Here is a 17,490-nt window from a genome sequence, read left to right on the forward strand (position 1 = left end):
ACCAACCTAGATGCCCTTCAATGGATGAATGGATAAAAAAAATGTGGCATTTATACACAATGGAGTATTACTCTGCATTAAAAAATGACAAAATCATAGAATTTACAGGGAAATGGATGGCATTAGAGCAGATTATGCTAAGTGAAGCTAGCCAATCCCTAAAAAACAAATGCCAAATGTCTTCTTTGATATAAGGAGAGTAACTAAGAACAGAGTAGGGTCGAAGAGCATGAGAAGAAGATTAACATTAAACTGGGATGAGAGGTGGGAGGGAAAGGGAGAGAGAAGGAAAAATGCATGGAAATGGAAGGAGACCCTCAGAGTTATACAAAAGTACATACAAGAGGAAGTGAGGGGAAGGGGGAAAATAATACAAGGGGGACAAACGAATGTCAGTAGAGGGGGCAGAGAGAGAAGAGGGGAGGGGAGGGGAGGGGAGGGGGGATAGTAGAGGATAGGAAAGGCAGCAGAACACAACAGACACTAGTATGGCAATATGTAAATCAATGGATGTGCAACTGATGTGATTCTGCAGTCTGTATATGGGGTAAAAATGGGAGCTCATAACCCACTTGAATCAAATTGTGAAATATGATATATCAAGAACTATGTAATGTTTTGAACAGCCAACAATAAAAAATTTAAAAAAAAAAATAAAGTGAAGGTGTACTGGCCAAGCGTGGCGGTACATGACAGCAATCCTAGTGACTCAGGAGACTGAGGCAGGAGGATCACCAGTTTGAGGCCAGCCTCATCAACTTAGTGAGGCCCTAAGCAACTTAATGAGACCCTGTCAAAAAAAAAAAAAAAAAAAAAAAAAAAAAAAAAAAACGGCTAGGGATGTGGTTCAGTGGTAAAATGCCCCTGGGTTCAATCCCCAGTACCTAAATAAATAAATAAAATGAAGCTGTACAAAATGGTTCAAAGTAAGTAGAAACTTTTCATCAACAGAGAGAAGGTGGAAGTTAGAGGATAGTTATTGCATGAAGTTTTCTTAATTTGCAAATGCAAAAGAGATGGTAAAATGTAAAAATGTGATTTATAGCTCCAGGAACAATAAAAGAGGACTAGCTATGAGTGGAATGTACAGTGCAGGGGTGGGCTCTTCTGATTCCTGGACTGATGCCCAAACCTAGACCTTGCATTCTCTGCACCCCCATATGTAACCTCAGGGTTTGCCTTTTAGATTGGCTGAACAGGTATTATAATTAACACCTTGCAGAATTTATTATGGGGACCAAGTATTAAAGATGGTCCATATTTTTGTAAGCACCAAATAACATAATTGCTATGGAATATTAATCATGAAGTGGAAGAAGGCACATTTGAAACAGTCATTGTAAATCTTGGTAGGTGTGAATGAGCTAGGTTCATGATCTCAACCATAGAAGCAGTCTTTAATCAGTGAAGCAGGAACTGATTTATTGAATAGATTTTCCTTATCAGAATTGAGGGGAAGGCTGGAAACCCAAGTCCTGGAAATACCAAGGACCTAAGGAGGACAGACAGTAAGAAATACTGAAATAAGTCTAGTTAGGATATTACTGTTGGTACTGTACAATCTTGATATCAGTGCCTAGAATAGATTCACACAGTAGATTGTTTTAATTGATTTTTAAAAAATACATGACAGCAGGATGTATTACAATTCTTATTACATGTATACAGTACAGTTTTTCATATCTCTGGTTGTATATAAAGTATGTTGACATCAATTCGTGTCTTCATACATGTATTTTAGATAATTATGTCTATCACATCCCACCATCATTGTTAATCCCCTGCCCACTCCTTTTCCCTCCCACCCCTCTTCCCTATCTAGAATTCATCTATGCCTCCCATGCTTCTCCTCCCTATCCCACTATGAGTCAGCCTCCTTACATGAGAGAAAACATTCGACATGTTTTTTTTTGGGTTGGCTAACTTCACTTAGCATTATCTTCTCCAACTTCATCCATTTACCTGCAAATGCCATGATTTTATTCTCTTTTATGGCTGAGTAAAATTCCATTGTGTACATAGGCCACATTTTTTTTTAATCCATTCATCCCTGAAGGGCACCTAGGTTGGCTCCACAGTTTAGCTATTGTGAATTGTGCTGCTATAAACATTGATGTGGCTGTGTCCCTATTGTATGCTGTTTTTAAGTCTTTTGGGTATAGACTGAGGTAGCTGCACCAATTTTCAGTCCCACCAGCAGTGTATGAGTGTACCTTTTTCCCCACATCCTTGCCAACACTTATTGTTGTTTGTCTTCATAATAGCTGCCATTCTGACTGGAGTGAAATGGTATCTTAGAGTAGTTTTGATTTGCATTTCTCTAATTGCTAGAGATGATGCACATATTTTCATGTGTTGATTGATTGTATATCACCTTCTGAGAAGTGTCTGTTCATGTCCTTGGCTCATTTATTGATTGGGTTATTTGTTTTTTTGGTGTTTAGCTTTTTGAGTTCTTTATATATCTTAGAGATTAGTGCTCTATCTGATGTGTGAGGGGTAAAAATTTGCTCCCCGGATGTAGGCTCTCTATTCACCTCACAAATTGTTTCTTTTGCTGAGAAGAAACTTTTTAGTTTGATTTCATCCCATTTATTGATTCTTGGTTTTAATTTTTGTGCTATAGAAGTCTTATTAAGGAAGTTGGGGCCTAATCCCACATGTTGAAGATTAGGGCCTACTTTTTATTCTATTAGATGAAGAGTCTCTGGTTTAATTCCTAGGTCCTTGATCCACTTTGAGTTGAGTTTTGTGCATGGTGAGAGATAGGAGTTTAATTTCAGCCCCTAGATTTTTTTTTTTTTTAAATACTTTTTTAGTTGTAGGTGGACACAATACCTTTATTTATTTATTTATTTGTTTGTTTGTTTTATGTGGTGCTGAGGATCGTGCTCATACATGCCAGGTAAGTGTTCTATTACTAAGTTACAATCCTGGCCCCACACAGTAGATTTTTAATAGAACTGTTACATGGATAGGTAAATGAAAGGCATGTAGTAGGTATGTCATAAATAAGTTGGACAAATGGATGAATGAATAGTGATGCACTGTGATTTCTGTATCTTTTAATTAGCTCTTTTTAGTTATACATGGCAGTAGAGTATATTTTGACATATTATGCATAATGGAGAATCACTTCCCATTCTTGTGATTGTACATGATGTGGAGTTTTACTGGTTGTGTATTCAAATATGAGCATGGGAAAGTTATGTCTGATTCACTCTACTGTCTTTCCTATGATTGCTGTACACTTGCTGTTGCTACTGTGATTAGTTTCTCAGTTCTGGATTCCTTCCTAACTGTAAAGCCCTGGGTAGGTGAATATGATTTGTGAGGTGTCCAGGCCTGTAGGGCATAGGGGAGGAGTATCCAGCTCTAGGTGTCCACCTGAGTACAGAGCTTTCCCTTTCTTTGTACTTCATGGAGTAGAAGGGTGTTGAGATTCCTGTCACCCCATATAGTGATAAAACCCACTGCTATAGTGTTGGATAACTTTCATGTTAATTACTTGGAAATAATAACAGCAAATCAATTTGATCATAATACAACAATGTAACCATTTGCTGTGGTTTTCTAGGAACTGATAAACATAATGCTGTGATGTTCCAGTCTTTATACTATGGAAAGATGTTTAATTTTTGGATTATTAATGTTATTTCCACAAATCAGATATTATATTGTTGAAAACAAGAAGAAAGATGCAGTTTTGAAACTCAAATAGAACTGTGCACCACCATTTCCCATTTTTCTTTGAAATGATCTTAAATCAGTTTAGTCTTTTCAGAATGTATTTCAGAAAGTGAGCAAGTTTTTACCGTCTTAGAAGTGTAATGTCATGGATGTTGTTGCAAAACTTCAAAACAGCAGAAATGCATTGCAGTTATGCAATATTCAGGAAGTTGAAATGTTGTTTGTTGAGTTCACATTTGTTGGCTAACCACAAAAGATTTTAATGTGAGTGGTAGAACTTTCTACGTATTTATGATGCTGTGACTACTTGACAGGAAGAAAAGCAAGCTGCAGTAATATTACAGGAAAACATGAGACAACAGTTAGGCTCAGAGGATGGTCTGACACTCAAAAAGCCTGTATTGTGGTTTATATCATATAAAAGAACACTTGGTGAGGGTGTGGCTGAGCGAATTTTTTAAATGTGCTGGTTGTGCCAGTCAGTATCATCCTGTTCACATTGTCCTTTGCTACATTTAAAGTTCTAAGTTAGTTTCATCTTCTATTAAGATTATCTTTCATTTAAAATCTTGGTTGAACAGTTTGAAGGTGGTGAATAAGTTAATTTCAATGTTACAAGAATTTCATATCATTGAGAGTGGGTTTATACTACTGGTTAGGAGGATCTGAATCTAAATTTGAGATTTGGTGCTCATCTATAAAGTAGGAATGATAACCATAATACTTCTGAGAACTGTTTGAAGATTAAGTGATACAATCAACATATAACTCATAAAGGAAGAAAAGTTTATTTTGGTTGGTTTCAGAGGCCTTAGTTTATGATCAACCAACTCAGTTGCTCTGGGTGTGAGGTGAGGCAGAACACCATGGTAGGAGGGCGTGGCAGAGAAGAACTACTCAGTACTCCATAGAAGAAAGCAGAGCTGGTGGGTGGGAAGGGACTGCAGAGAAGATAAACTCTCGCAGGGAACACTCCTGTGTCCTACCTCCTTCTTTCACACCCCACCTGCCTATAGGTACCACCCAGTGAGTCCTTTGAAATTATTAATCTATCAAATGGATTTATCCATTGATAGGTTGCCACTTTCATGATCTAATTATTTTACCCCTGAATCTTTCTACATCAACACAGGAGCTTTTGGAGGATCCATCACATGCAAGCCACACCAGGAACATACATTGAACAATTCCTATATTATATCACCAGTGCTCTTTCATATGATAGCATTTTCTGTAGTCTAATGAAAATATCCATTGTCCTAATTTGCCAATGAGGAAAATGGGGCAAACAAGGAAACTGCAGTATTCATTCCATAGACACTTTTTCTTTTCTTTTTTGCAAATGAAAGATGTCTCATCAGGGCAGTTAAATAATCTGAGTTTTACTTTTACAAAAGTACAACTTTTTATATTATAAAAAATAGATAAAGGAAGAGAAGCTAGCAAGAAAAGTTAAGAGGTCATTTGCCTTGTTTTGGTAAAAGGTAATGAAGACTTACAATGAGGAAATTTGATTGACATTTCAGAGATGAGATGAACTGAATCCTATTGCATGTGAGTCAGGATTAGTATGGTGAAATAGAAGCAATGTAAAGGGAATTTCAAGGGATAGGTAGTCTCCAGCAATATTTGTTATTCCAGGGATATGAAATAGTAAAGCATGAGCTGTGCAAATATGTCATCAGGCTAAATAGTAGACCTTTTTTAACCTAAGTGAAAGCATTTTTTTTTTTTTTTATGGTAATATGATGGGTGAAGACACCAAAATGTATTGTATTGAGGTGGGAATGCAGCTGAGATCAGAGACTGTGAAGTTAATTATTTGAAGAAATTGACTAATTCAGTCATTCTTTTTGGCAGAAATTTCACTAAGAGATGGAACTAAATTTTAAGGGTACCCCAGAGCTAAATGTGTCATGAGGAACATTTAGAGATACCAATTTCAGGACAAAAAATACAGTTGACCCTGAAATATTTTCTCTCATAGCTACCACCACATGTAATTCCTACTATGTGGTAAGCACTCACCCAATACAGTGAAATGTGTAAATTCCTTCAGCTTTTACTTGCTCAGTTTTTGCCCTGTATAATTTGACTCTTGTTCAGGTCTTTTATACCTTGGCTTTTGTTTTTTCTTTTTAAGAGTAAAACTCCATTCAGCAATTTTGCAGTTACACAAGCAGTTATTTCAAGCCTGTGCTCACAAAGCACTTCACACTGGTTGTATTTCCCTGTTTGCAAACTTTGCACCTTGCCATTGCTTGAGAAAGCATTTTATGCAGTTTTAAATGTAATTAAAAGTGATAGGACATTCACTTAAGTTATGTTTCTTTTTCTTTATAAACTTTGGCTCTGCATTTCACAAGAATGCACAGGAGGGACTTGGGAGATTGGTTTACGTAATGCAGTGTGCCTTTGCCCTTCCCTGACCTTTCTGAGGAGCTGCACAGCTCTGACATGTGCACAGTTGCTTCCCTGCTTTTCCATGTTGTATTACCCAGGTGTGATAAATATCATGTCCCTAAATATTACAGTTTTGTTTAAAAAGATGCATCAGTTTTGTTTTTTAAATATTTATTTTAATTAAATTTTACTTTAAATAAAAATATTTATTTTATATCTTTGTTTTATTTATTTATTTTTATGTGGTGCTGAGGATCAAACCCAGGGCCAAGCATGTGCTAGGCGAGCACTCTGCTGCTGAGCTACAACCCCAGCCCCCCAAAAGATGCATTAGTTTTAAAGTATCTTATTGTCTTCAGCTTTCTCAACATGACTGTCTCTCCTGTTTTTAATTGTCTGTTGAATAAAGCAGATCATGTAACATTTTCTCACAATCTGAATGTTCTTGACTCCCATGGGATATGGTTCAATTTGTTCTTTCATTCTCTATATTTCCTGTAAACTGGGAGTTGGATGGGGGGACTTCCTCTGTGTCAGGATTCCCCTTTCCCCTTCTGGACAGATGACTGCCCAGGTGGTGGGGTATCATTCTATTTTTGAGATGACAGCACAGTTAATACAAAATGCTGAGATCCACGATTCCCTTGGTATTGAGCACCACTGAGTTATATTTATATGTTTTGTTTATTTATTTATTGGGTGGAATTCTTCTCCTGGACTGTTTGAGCTAGTGGTAGAGCTGGTGTCAAGGTATGTGCTTAATATTTTTCCTTTATCTTAACCACTATTCAGAATGAAAGTTGGTACTGTAATGTCCTCTGTAAATGGAAGTGTGTGTGGGCGCGCGCGTGCGTGTATGTGTGTGTGTGTGTGTGTGTGTGTAAGAGAGAGAGACAGAAAAATAGATAAGGAATGGCTCCTGCCATCCTGACTCTACTGGACCCCCTGTTGAGATCTGGGAGTCTGACTGGTTAATAAAGCTTATCCTTGCTGTCTTGGTCAGAGGTCCTGAAATCTTAACTGCAGACTCCTGGATGAACAGGATTGGTCCCCACTATCCCATCCTCATTGCTAAAACATTGGGGAAGAAAAGCTTCCCCTCTTCCCCTTTAGATTCCACTAATTAAATTGATGAAAGATTAGCAAAGAAAAAGAAGATTTAATTATGTATGTATAGTAGTTCACAGAAACAGTGTGACTCAAAGGGGCAATTAGGAGGCTGGGGATGTGGCTTAGTGGTGTGAGAGCACCTGGCATGCACAAAGTCCTGGGCTCTATCCCCAGCATGGCAAAAGTAAAGAAAGAAAGCAAAAAAGAAAAGAAAGAAAGAGAGTTAGAATTAAGGCTTAGTTTGCATTTAATTTTTTTAAAATTTAACTGATACATAATAATTGCATGTATTTTAAAGGTACAATATAATATTTAGATATAAGATATAATGGTAAATGATCACATCTGGATAATTTGCACATCACTTATCATTTCTTTATGTTGGGAGCATTCAACATCTTCTCTACTAGCTATTGTGAAATATGCAATTGATTGTTGTCAATCTTAGTTATCCTACTATTATGAAGAACATTCTAAGTTATTCCTTCTGTCCAGTTTTACCCCTGTACCTGTTAACCATCCTCTCTCCACCTGCCTCTCCCCCCACTTCTCATCCTCTGATAATCATTATTCTACGCTCTGTTTTTATGAAATCAGCTTTCTTAGCTTACATGTATAACTGAGATCACAGGGTAAGTAAGTTTCTGTGCCTGATGCTTCACTAAACAATGTCCTCCAGGCTCATCCATACACCATCTTGACAAAGAAAGGAGAGGGGCGAAGGGCCACTTATGGGAAAAAAACAGATTTCTTCTTGGAAAGATAAGCCAGCCCATAGGAGAAAAGATAGCAGACATGATGTTTTTATGGCAGTGTCCATTCAGATGTGGCATGGATACTTCTCTAGTGATGAGAATTATCTTCCTTGTTTGCTTTTGGGGAGGGGATTTATGACAAGTGAGTTCTTCTGAGTGCTTTTTGGAGGCTCTATGTTTAGTCAGATAAAAGATTTCAGGAACTCAATGCCTGCTGCTCAAAATAAATTTTTATACTTTATTGGCATATCCTGGACTCCTTTCATATATGTAGGTGTGTACATATGTGTATATACAGATGTTATGACTGTTATCAATTCATAACATCTTATGAATTGATACTGATGTTTGGAATTCAGTTAAAATTTAGAACTATAGGATGCCTATGTAAATTCTCTTTTTTTTAGATTTACAGGTTCTTAAGAATACCAGGAATGACAGAATATAGCATCTCAGTCCAATCCACACTACACACAAAGCATTCTTGCGACATGTTCCAACACTATGTTTATTGAAAAGATTTGAAATAGGCCCTCTACTCTCAACCCACTAGTGTGGGTTGGTGTTTACAGTTATACTGTTCCCACACTTTCAGAGCATATGGAGTATATTTTTTAGTACTCTCTTCCCTATATCCTATTTAGCTATCATGATTTCAAGAGATAAATATCACAGACTTATGCTTTTGTGATTCTGTTAATGTTGTATCAAAACTTTTCTTCAGCTGTGCCTGTGAAGGAGAATAAGAAAAGTAACCAGATCTATGTTGACAGAGGAATAATTCTTCAAATAAATGGATGGAATGTTGAGAAACTGTTCATATAGCACCATTGAAAATTTAGAAAAGGTTTTATATATTGGATTTCCCTGCAAATGTAACTTTTAAAACATTTTTTTGTCTTTCATGACTTACAGACAAGTCCAGTATGCTAGTAGAAAAAAATATCACATTAGAAAAGCCTTCTAATATGGAACTCACATGCCAGTTCACAACATCTGGAGATTTGAATTCAATAAACATTACTTGGAAAAAAGGTGATGAGCTACTTGAGAATAATAATTATCTCATTAATGCATCAGGAAACACTCTGTATACCCAATACACGTGAGTATACAAGATTTTCAACCATGTTGATAGCCAGAATTGGTTTTATCCTAAATATTTTTACTGACAATAAAAAATTCCTTTGCAGTTAATGAATGTTAAGCTAATATTCTAATTTGCATGTTTACAGAATTATTTCTGTTTTTAAATTTTGATTAATTGTTAAGTCTTCATTTTCATTAAGAAGTATTTGAAGAACTAAGCCTGGATTAATAATTTAAATTACCTTTAGGTTCACCATCATTAATAGCAAACAAATGGGAAGTTATTCCTGTTTCTTTGAAGAGGAAAAGGAACAAAAGGGAACATTTAATATCAAAGGTCAGTATTAATAACTTGAGAAATAATAACTTCAGCATTATGTTCTTAGATTTTTAAGTCCCTGATTTTAATTATTATTGTAATAATACACACAATGAAGTTGGGAAAAAAAATTACATGCTTTCCATTGACTCACAAAGGTGACCTTGAAAATGGTCTTGCATTCCCTAATCCACTCCCCTCTCTGCTTCCATCTCTTAGTTTAAATACAGGTTTTACTTCCAAAGGCCAGCCTGCCAAGTTTTCATAAATCATATTAGTCTCTTAATTTATTTATTAATTCAGCCCTCTAAATTTAGAGCTTTTGTAATAGTCCTCCAGATTTCTGAGTTACTGTGCTCTCCCAGATTAGGAGAATATGGTTTGGTGTACTACATCCCTGACTCCAGGCCTTGTTATTTTAGAGATCCGTAAAATTTAAAAATAGTATGGAGATGCACAAAGGGTTGAGTACATTTTATATCATCATGTATGGCCGTTTAAAAATACAGCCACACATCCCTTAACAGCAGGATACAGTCTGAGAAATGTGTCATCAGGTGCTTTCCTGTGGGAAACACACAGAGCACTTACAGAAACCTTGATTGTTGGCCTGCGACACACCTGTGCTCTGTAGTGGAGCTTGTGGCTCTTAGGTTAGGACTTTGGAGAGTGTGTTATTGAACACTGTCTGCCATTGTAACCAGTGGTAAGAATTTGTGTATCTAAACATGTAACAGGTACAGTAAAGATACAGTATGAAAGATACAAAGTGGTATGCCTTTGTGGGGTGCTCCCGTGAATGGGACCTGAAGGATTGGGAGTCGCCCTGGGTGAGTCAGTGAGTGGGTGGTGAGTATGAGTCAAGGCCTGGGACTTAATTGTCTACCACTGTAGACTTTGTAAACCCTGCACACTTAGGCTACACTAGATTTATAAATGAAAATTTCTTTAATAATAAATCATCTTTAGCTTACTGTAACTTTTTACTTTATAAATTTTAAACTTTTTAAAAACTTTTTTGACTTTTCTAATAGGCTAAAACACAAGCATTTTTGCAAAAATATTTTCTCCATGTAACCAGTGGTAAACCTTTGTTTTTATTAAAGAGTCTTTTTTTTTTTTTTCAACTTTGTAAATGTTTTTGTTTAAAGTGAAAACACAAATACACATACGAATCTAGACCTGCACAGAGTCAGACTCATGGCCCTGTCTTCACTGCCACCTCTTGTCCCATGGACAGTCTTTAGGGGCAGCAACACACAAGGAGCTGTCATCTCTCTGATAACAAGTTCTCTTTCTGGAACATTCTTGAAGGACCTGCATGAGGCTCTCTTCAGAAGACCTATTCAGAAATCTGTTCAGAGTGGTTTGCTTGATTTGTTTCACTGTATTTGTCATAGATTTGCTTTTAAGCAGATGATGCACCATGAGTCTTCCTCCCTTAATGAAAACCTTGCTATGTCCGGGTCGATGCTTGTAAATTTTTTAAGGAGCCTTAGTATTCCGCTTCTGCTGAACACTTCACTTTGACTTTTCATGGGAATATTTCCTTCTCTCATGCAGTTTCCTTTTCTCTTGCCTCTTCTTCAGTTACCCATGCACTAGGTAATAGGAATTTTTCAGCTCCCTTATAATCTTCTGGGACCACCACTGTGTATCGATGATTTATTGTTGACTGAAATGCCATTATGTGCCACATGACTATTCAAACCCCACAATATAATCTACAGTTCTTCCTCAGAGAAATAAGCAAATTGATATATTTACTATTACCATCATTAAACCAAAACTTTACAAAGTCACAATCTCTATTATCCAACTCAAATAGTCTCATAATAAAGACAAATTGTTTTGGGGTAATTATCTTTATGAACATCCCAATGTTTTGTGGTAGATTAAGGAACTACAGTGTTCATGCCGGTATTTGGGAAATATAGCCTGTTGAAAACTGTGTAGGGTTCTGCTACACATTAATTTTCCAGAGAACTGGAAAACTCTTCTCCTTTTTCCAAAAACTTTATTCTGACAGAATACTGATCCTATCCTGAAGGCCCTGTCAGTAGCAGAATAACCTGCTTCTTTATTTCCATGATTGAAGGTGGTTCACTCCCACGTCCCTCCCTGTGTCCTCTCTGCACTGGGACTCGCCTCCTTTGCATGTTTTGTAAATGTTCCAATTTAGTAAAGATAACAAGTCCTTGGTCTTTCCAAAGGCAGAAATTGGCTTTGTCCTTTGATTATTTTGATCATGTATATTCTTTCTTAATCTTCTTTCTTCTGTTGACTAATTTAACTTAGTGGAGGAGCGGATGGACCGTATGCATTTCCTTACTGTGTCCTTTTCCTCTCTTCTTTTCCCTGTCTTGTCCTCCCTTTCATTCTCCTCTTTGCTCCTTTTCTCCTTTTCTTTTCTCTTACCTTTTCCTTTCTTTCTTTCCTTTTTCTCCCCCCTTCACTATTCCTAATAAGTGAAAAAGTATTAAACACACACGTGCATATATACACACAAAATACTAATAATCACATTTTATTGAGTGTCCTTTAAATATGTAAAGAAGGCCTCTAGGTGTTTGCTCACCAAATCTCATGACTTAAGTGCTCCCAGGAAATTCAACTTTAAATGCTGTGTGTGTGTGTGTGTGTGTGTTTGTGTTTAATACTTTTCACCTATTAGTTAAAATTAGTGTGTGTATCTCCTCTCTGTCCTCTACATTGCTTTATTTTCTGGAAATACAGACTTACCGTGTCTGATCAAAGTTTAAGTATTGACTGTACAACATTTTTTTTTTCCTTATTAGCCCTCATCATAAATCAATCAGATTACTATATATGACCATTCTTGGCTCTGATGTGAATATTATTGGAAGCATTTTACTTTTCAAAAATGTCAATTTCATGCCAAGTATTCTTAGGGAAGGCCTCTTGATTCCCCAACTATTTTGACATTACTAAGCTGACGCTGACCAATACAGGGATGAGCTTTTAAATCAAGTCTTTCAGACATGCAAAAAAAAAAAAAAAAAAAAACCCACTGAATATTTGCATTTTCCTCTTGTTTTTTAATTTGTGTGAAGCAATTTAGTTCAAATTCTTCTTTATTTTTGTGATATTGGGGATTGAGCCCAGGGCCTCATGCCTGTCTAGGCAAGCCCTCTACCACTGAGCAGCATCACCAGCGTATTTATATCAAGACAGTATTTTGCTAAGTTTCTCAGGCTGGCTCAAACTTGCAATCCTCTTGCCTCAGCTTCCTGAGCAGATGAAATTACAGACAGGCACCCCTGTGTCCAGATAACTTGTTTGGTTTTAATTGCTGCTTCGCAGTAATATAACTTTTAAGTATGTACTATATCCTGAAGGTTTTTATGAAATTAATAAGTTGAGTCCTTCCAGATCTTCCTTGGTAAAAATAATAATTCATTTAGGTTGAATATTGTTTGGAGAAATGATTTCATTTATGTAGAACTTAAAGATATCAATACAATAATTAATGTTATAGTTATTCTTTTATTAGGTCTGTAAAGCTTGTGGAGTGTTGTATATTATATTTTTATAATTGTCTGTTACGGTTTGGATGTGAGGTGGCTCCCAAAAGCTCACGTGTGAGACAACATAAGAAGGTTCTGAGGAGAAATGATTGGGTTGTAAGAGTCTTAACCCAATCAGTGAAATTAATCCCCTGATAGGGATTAACTGAGTGTTAACTAAAGTGGTAGGGTGTCACTGGAGGAGGTGGGGATTGAGGCATGGCTTGGAGTATATATTTGTATCTGGAGAGTGGAGTGTCTTTCTCTGCCTCCTGATCACTGTGATGTGAACTGCTTCCCTCTGCCACCCTCTCCTGCCAGGATGTTCAGCCTCACCTGGAACCTTAAGGAATGGAGCCAGTCTTCTAAGGACTAAAACCTCTGAAACTGTGAGCCCTCAAAGGAACTTGTTTTCCTCTATAGTTGTTGTGGTCAGATCATTTAGTCACAGCAGTGAAAAGCTGACTAAAACACTGTCCTGTTATACTTTCTCTACATGGTTTGCTTATGGTTTTTCCTAAGAAGAATTTTCTTTTCTTAGCAGCACTAGAGTTGAATGTGCATGAAAAGCCTGTTTTATCCACTATTTTAAAGTTAGCCAAAATAAAATTTTTTTGGGGGGGTCATAGACTACCTGAGTCAACTATAGCTCGAGCCTGAGCCCTTAGAAAAAATCATCTTCAAAGTCCCTTCTTCTGTCTTTACAGGAGCCAGTTGATTTATTGCTACAAGGGTATAACAGGGCTTCAGCATTACTGATTAGTACAAGGCAAAAAACCCTGCTGACTTTGTGTGTTTGGCTGTGGATGCCAGAACCTGCAAGACAGCAAAAGTGCACGTCGGGAGCTTCTAGCTGCTGATGATTATTTTTCATCCAAGAAAGATGAGAGATGAGAGTTCTTCAGTAGTGGGTCAAATATCCTTAGTTGCTGAAAATTTCCATAATACGAATCAATATTAAAAATCTCTGTAGAAAGTATGCAAAAATTAAATTGGTTACAAACGAGAACATTTTGGAACTCATGGGGAGATTTTGATAGGACCAAATGCTATGAGACTTGTCATGACTCAGCCATCTGTCTTCTCTGGGAAGTATCCAAGAAGTAAAAGTGTGGAAAAGTAGCATCATAGAAGCAGCTAGGACTTTAGTCCTCAGTCTTCATGCTGAAGTCCACTTAGCTCTCCTTGACCATATGGAAGAATCTTTGTCCAAATATGGTAGCATCTAAATGTCCTTAAACCAGAGGAATGGTCAATGTGAACTTGGGCATTAGTCCAGGAGACAGTTAAGGAAACAGAGGAGATAAAAAAAGAAAACAGAATTCTGTTTCATCTTCTCCTTGTCATCACTCGGTCATTATCATTTGTTTGTAGTGTACAGCTTAATCCCAACATTTAATTGGGATGGTTAATAGCACAGCCATGTGATCCTAACCTGGATCTTATATAATACCCGAGTATTTCCTAGAAAACCCCTTTCAGCTGCCAGATATGTGTCCCAAGCATGTGCCTCATGGAGACTTGCTGAAAACAGGATTTCATGTTTTCCTCCCAGTGTTACCTTTTCCCACTTTTGATTCTTAACCTGTGGGAAAATTTCAAGATTTTGATTATATTTCAATACACTTTCTGTTAAAGCATGACCTAATCTATGGAAGGAAATATACTGAAATTGAGAAATAGAATATCTGAAAGATCACCAATCTAGGAAAGCAGAAACTCTGGCCTTGACCAATGCCCAGCACAACCATTTGCAAAGTCTGTACTTCTAAACAGTGTTTGTGCTAAGATGATCCTAATCTGGCCAAAGACCAGTGCTTCATGAATACACTTTGTACCTCTCCCACAGAAGTCAAGCAGTGTGGCTTTGCTCCATCTGAGGATGGAGGGAACCTTGTGTCTTTTTTGTGGGGGCGGGGGTGCTAGGGATTGAATCAGGGCCTTATGCTTGTGAAGCAAAGAACCCTCTGTCTTTAGTGGAGGATCCCTCTGTAAGTCTTTAGTTGACACCTGCTCTAGAGTAGGGTTGATCTTTTCAAGTGAGACATTAATTTTCAAATGCTTTCACCTAATCTGTAAGTGTGATTAGAAAGTAGTATTGAGTTGATAGACTGATAGTGCTCTGTTAGGATATTCAGGAAAAAAATTAGCCCTGAACTGATCCGGTTACTCCTCCTCACAGCAAAATGTCAGCTGTGGAAATACACACAGAAAGGGGAACCAAGATGGATTGTTACTGGCCCACCAGCTAGGTGTTACTAGCCTTTAAGCCAAAGTAAACTAGTCTATCCCTTCATAACCCAAACTCAGTTTGGTACTACTTATTCTACAGAAGAAGATAATTCACCTGCAACCAGGAAAAAAAAAAAAAACAAAAAACTGATGAGCATGGGGCTGAATTGTTTCTGCTTTGAAATTCCCAGTTATAGGAAATAGGGCCTAATTAATGCCCTATAATATGAGGAGAGCCTTCCTCTTTAGGGCTGGAAAGCAAGAAGGCTGAACAAGAGGAAGGAGTTGATAACAGAGGTTAGCATGGACCTCAGACTGTAGAGCATTGCCAGCCTTCTGTAACCACAGCCTTAAAATATCTAGTGCAAAAATCGGTTCTGCCCTAAGGAAAATAATAGAGAACAAAATGTTCCATGATTCAGCCGATTTGAGCCTTTAACATTTAATCATTTTCTCTTTCTCAAGAACTTAAAATATACTTGTTACATTAATATTAAGACAGATGGTCCCCTTATTCTCTTGGATCCTAGAGTTACTTCCAATTTCTTATATTGGTTACTTTCCTCCATGTCTGTGCTATCTCTGAAGTGGTAGCTGCACACTAAGAAAATCAAATGAATACTAAGAAAATAGCCTTAGCTAATAGGGCAAAACACCTATGTGAGAGAGAATCTTTCCTCCCTTTAAATAAGCTGGACTGTTGTTGTCTTTTTATTAAAAAAAAAAAATAGTTCTTGGTTGTTTCAAAGTATTACTTGATTTTTTTTTCTGCCTTTTCTCGTTAAGACTAGTTTGTTGGGGATGAGCTATTTCCTTTTTAATTCTTATATTTTATTCCATGTATGCTTTCTGCTTCACATACTTCATAGGTCTTTTTAGCCAGTTTGATTTTGCATTATCTGTAAAGTGCAGAAACTGGGCACCCTCACTTAAATTGTACTGATTTGTTTGAATTATAATGCTTATGCAAACACAATAATGTCTAAAAATTTTATTTCTACATTATAGTTGTACATAATAGGGGGATCCATTGTGACAGATTTGTACATGCACATAAAATTTGGTCAATTTCATTCCTCATTGCCCCTCCTTCCCTCCCCTCCTCACTACCCCTTGTCTTCTTCCCCTACTCTCCCAGTCTCCCTTCTGTCTTCATGAGATCCATGCCCTCTTTTCCCCCTTTCTCCATTCTACCTTCTCCATATAGTCTGGCCTATTATGCTGTCATGTTCTATCCATTTTCTTGCACATGACACAATTTCTTCTTTATAACTGAATGAAACTCCATTGCAAACACAATAATCTTATTTAGCTGCTTTACCAACCAGTTGAATGTGTGGTTAAAGCAGTACGATTCACTGAAGGTTGCTTTTTTTTTTTAAGTTGATTATCTTTAGTTATACATAACATTAGGATTCATTTTGATATATTTTTAAAAGCATGAAATATAATTTGCTCTAATTCAGTCCCCAGAACTTCCTTTTTCCCTCATTTCTTCCCTCTCCTGTTCTCCTCCTTCTACTCTACTGATCTTCCTGCTATTTACTTATAGTTTTTTTTTGTGTGTGTGTGTGTCTTGTGAATGTAATGATGGTGAGATTCACTGTGGTATATTCATATATGTGTGCATAGGAAGGTTAGGTCAGATTCATTCCACTGTCTTTCCCTATCTCATCCCTCCTTCCTTCCCCTTCATCTACTCCATTGATCATTCTTCTATTTTGTATTCTCCCCCCTCCCAATTTTAGATTCCTTCTGCATATCAAAGAAAACATCCTACCTTTGACCTTTTGGGATTGGCTTATTTCACTTAGCATGATAGTCTGCTGCAGTTCCATCCATTTACTGACAAACACTGTAGTTTCATTCTTCTTTATGGCAGAGTCATACTCCATTGTGTGTGTGTGTGTGTGTGTGTGTGTATCACATTTTCTTTATCCATTTATCTGTTGGATATATATATATGTGTGTGTGTGTGTGTGTGTGTGTGTGTGTGTATCACATTTTCTTTATTCTTTCATCTGTTGTAGGGCACCTAGGTTGGCTCCATATGTTGGCTATTGTGAATTGTGCTGCAATAAACATTGATATGGCTGTGTCACTGTAGTATGCTATATCTTTTGGATGTATACCAAGGAGTGGGATAGCTGGGTCATATGATGGTTCCATTCCTATTTTTTTTTTTTTTTTTGAGGAATCTCTACTTTCCAGAATGATTGCACTAATTTGCAGTCCCATCAGCAATGTGTGAGTGTGCCTTCTTCCTCACATCCTAATCAACATTTATTGTTACTTGTATTCTAGGTAATTGCCATTCTGACTGTAGTGAGACGAAATCTCAGAGTAGTTTTAATTTGCATTTCTC

At 37.0% G+C, this 17,490-nt stretch overlaps 1 protein-coding gene across 1 annotated transcript in view; it reads left to right on the forward strand.

Moving 5' to 3' along the window:
- Positions 1-17,490, forward strand: part of Emb (embigin) — a 57,565-nt gene that overhangs the window by 23,797 nt on the left and 16,278 nt on the right. The window contains exons 3-4 of the mRNA XM_027954384.2: positions 8,874-9,063; positions 9,296-9,384. Coding sequence (XP_027810185.2) covers positions 8,874-9,063; positions 9,296-9,384 — 279 coding nt within the window. The remainder of the gene's footprint in view (positions 1-8,873; positions 9,064-9,295; positions 9,385-17,490) is intronic.

The sequence above is a fragment of the Marmota flaviventris genome, chromosome 5 (assembly GCF_047511675.1).
Source record: "Marmota flaviventris isolate mMarFla1 chromosome 5, mMarFla1.hap1, whole genome shotgun sequence".
NCBI lineage: Eukaryota > Metazoa > Chordata > Mammalia > Rodentia > Sciuridae > Marmota > Marmota flaviventris.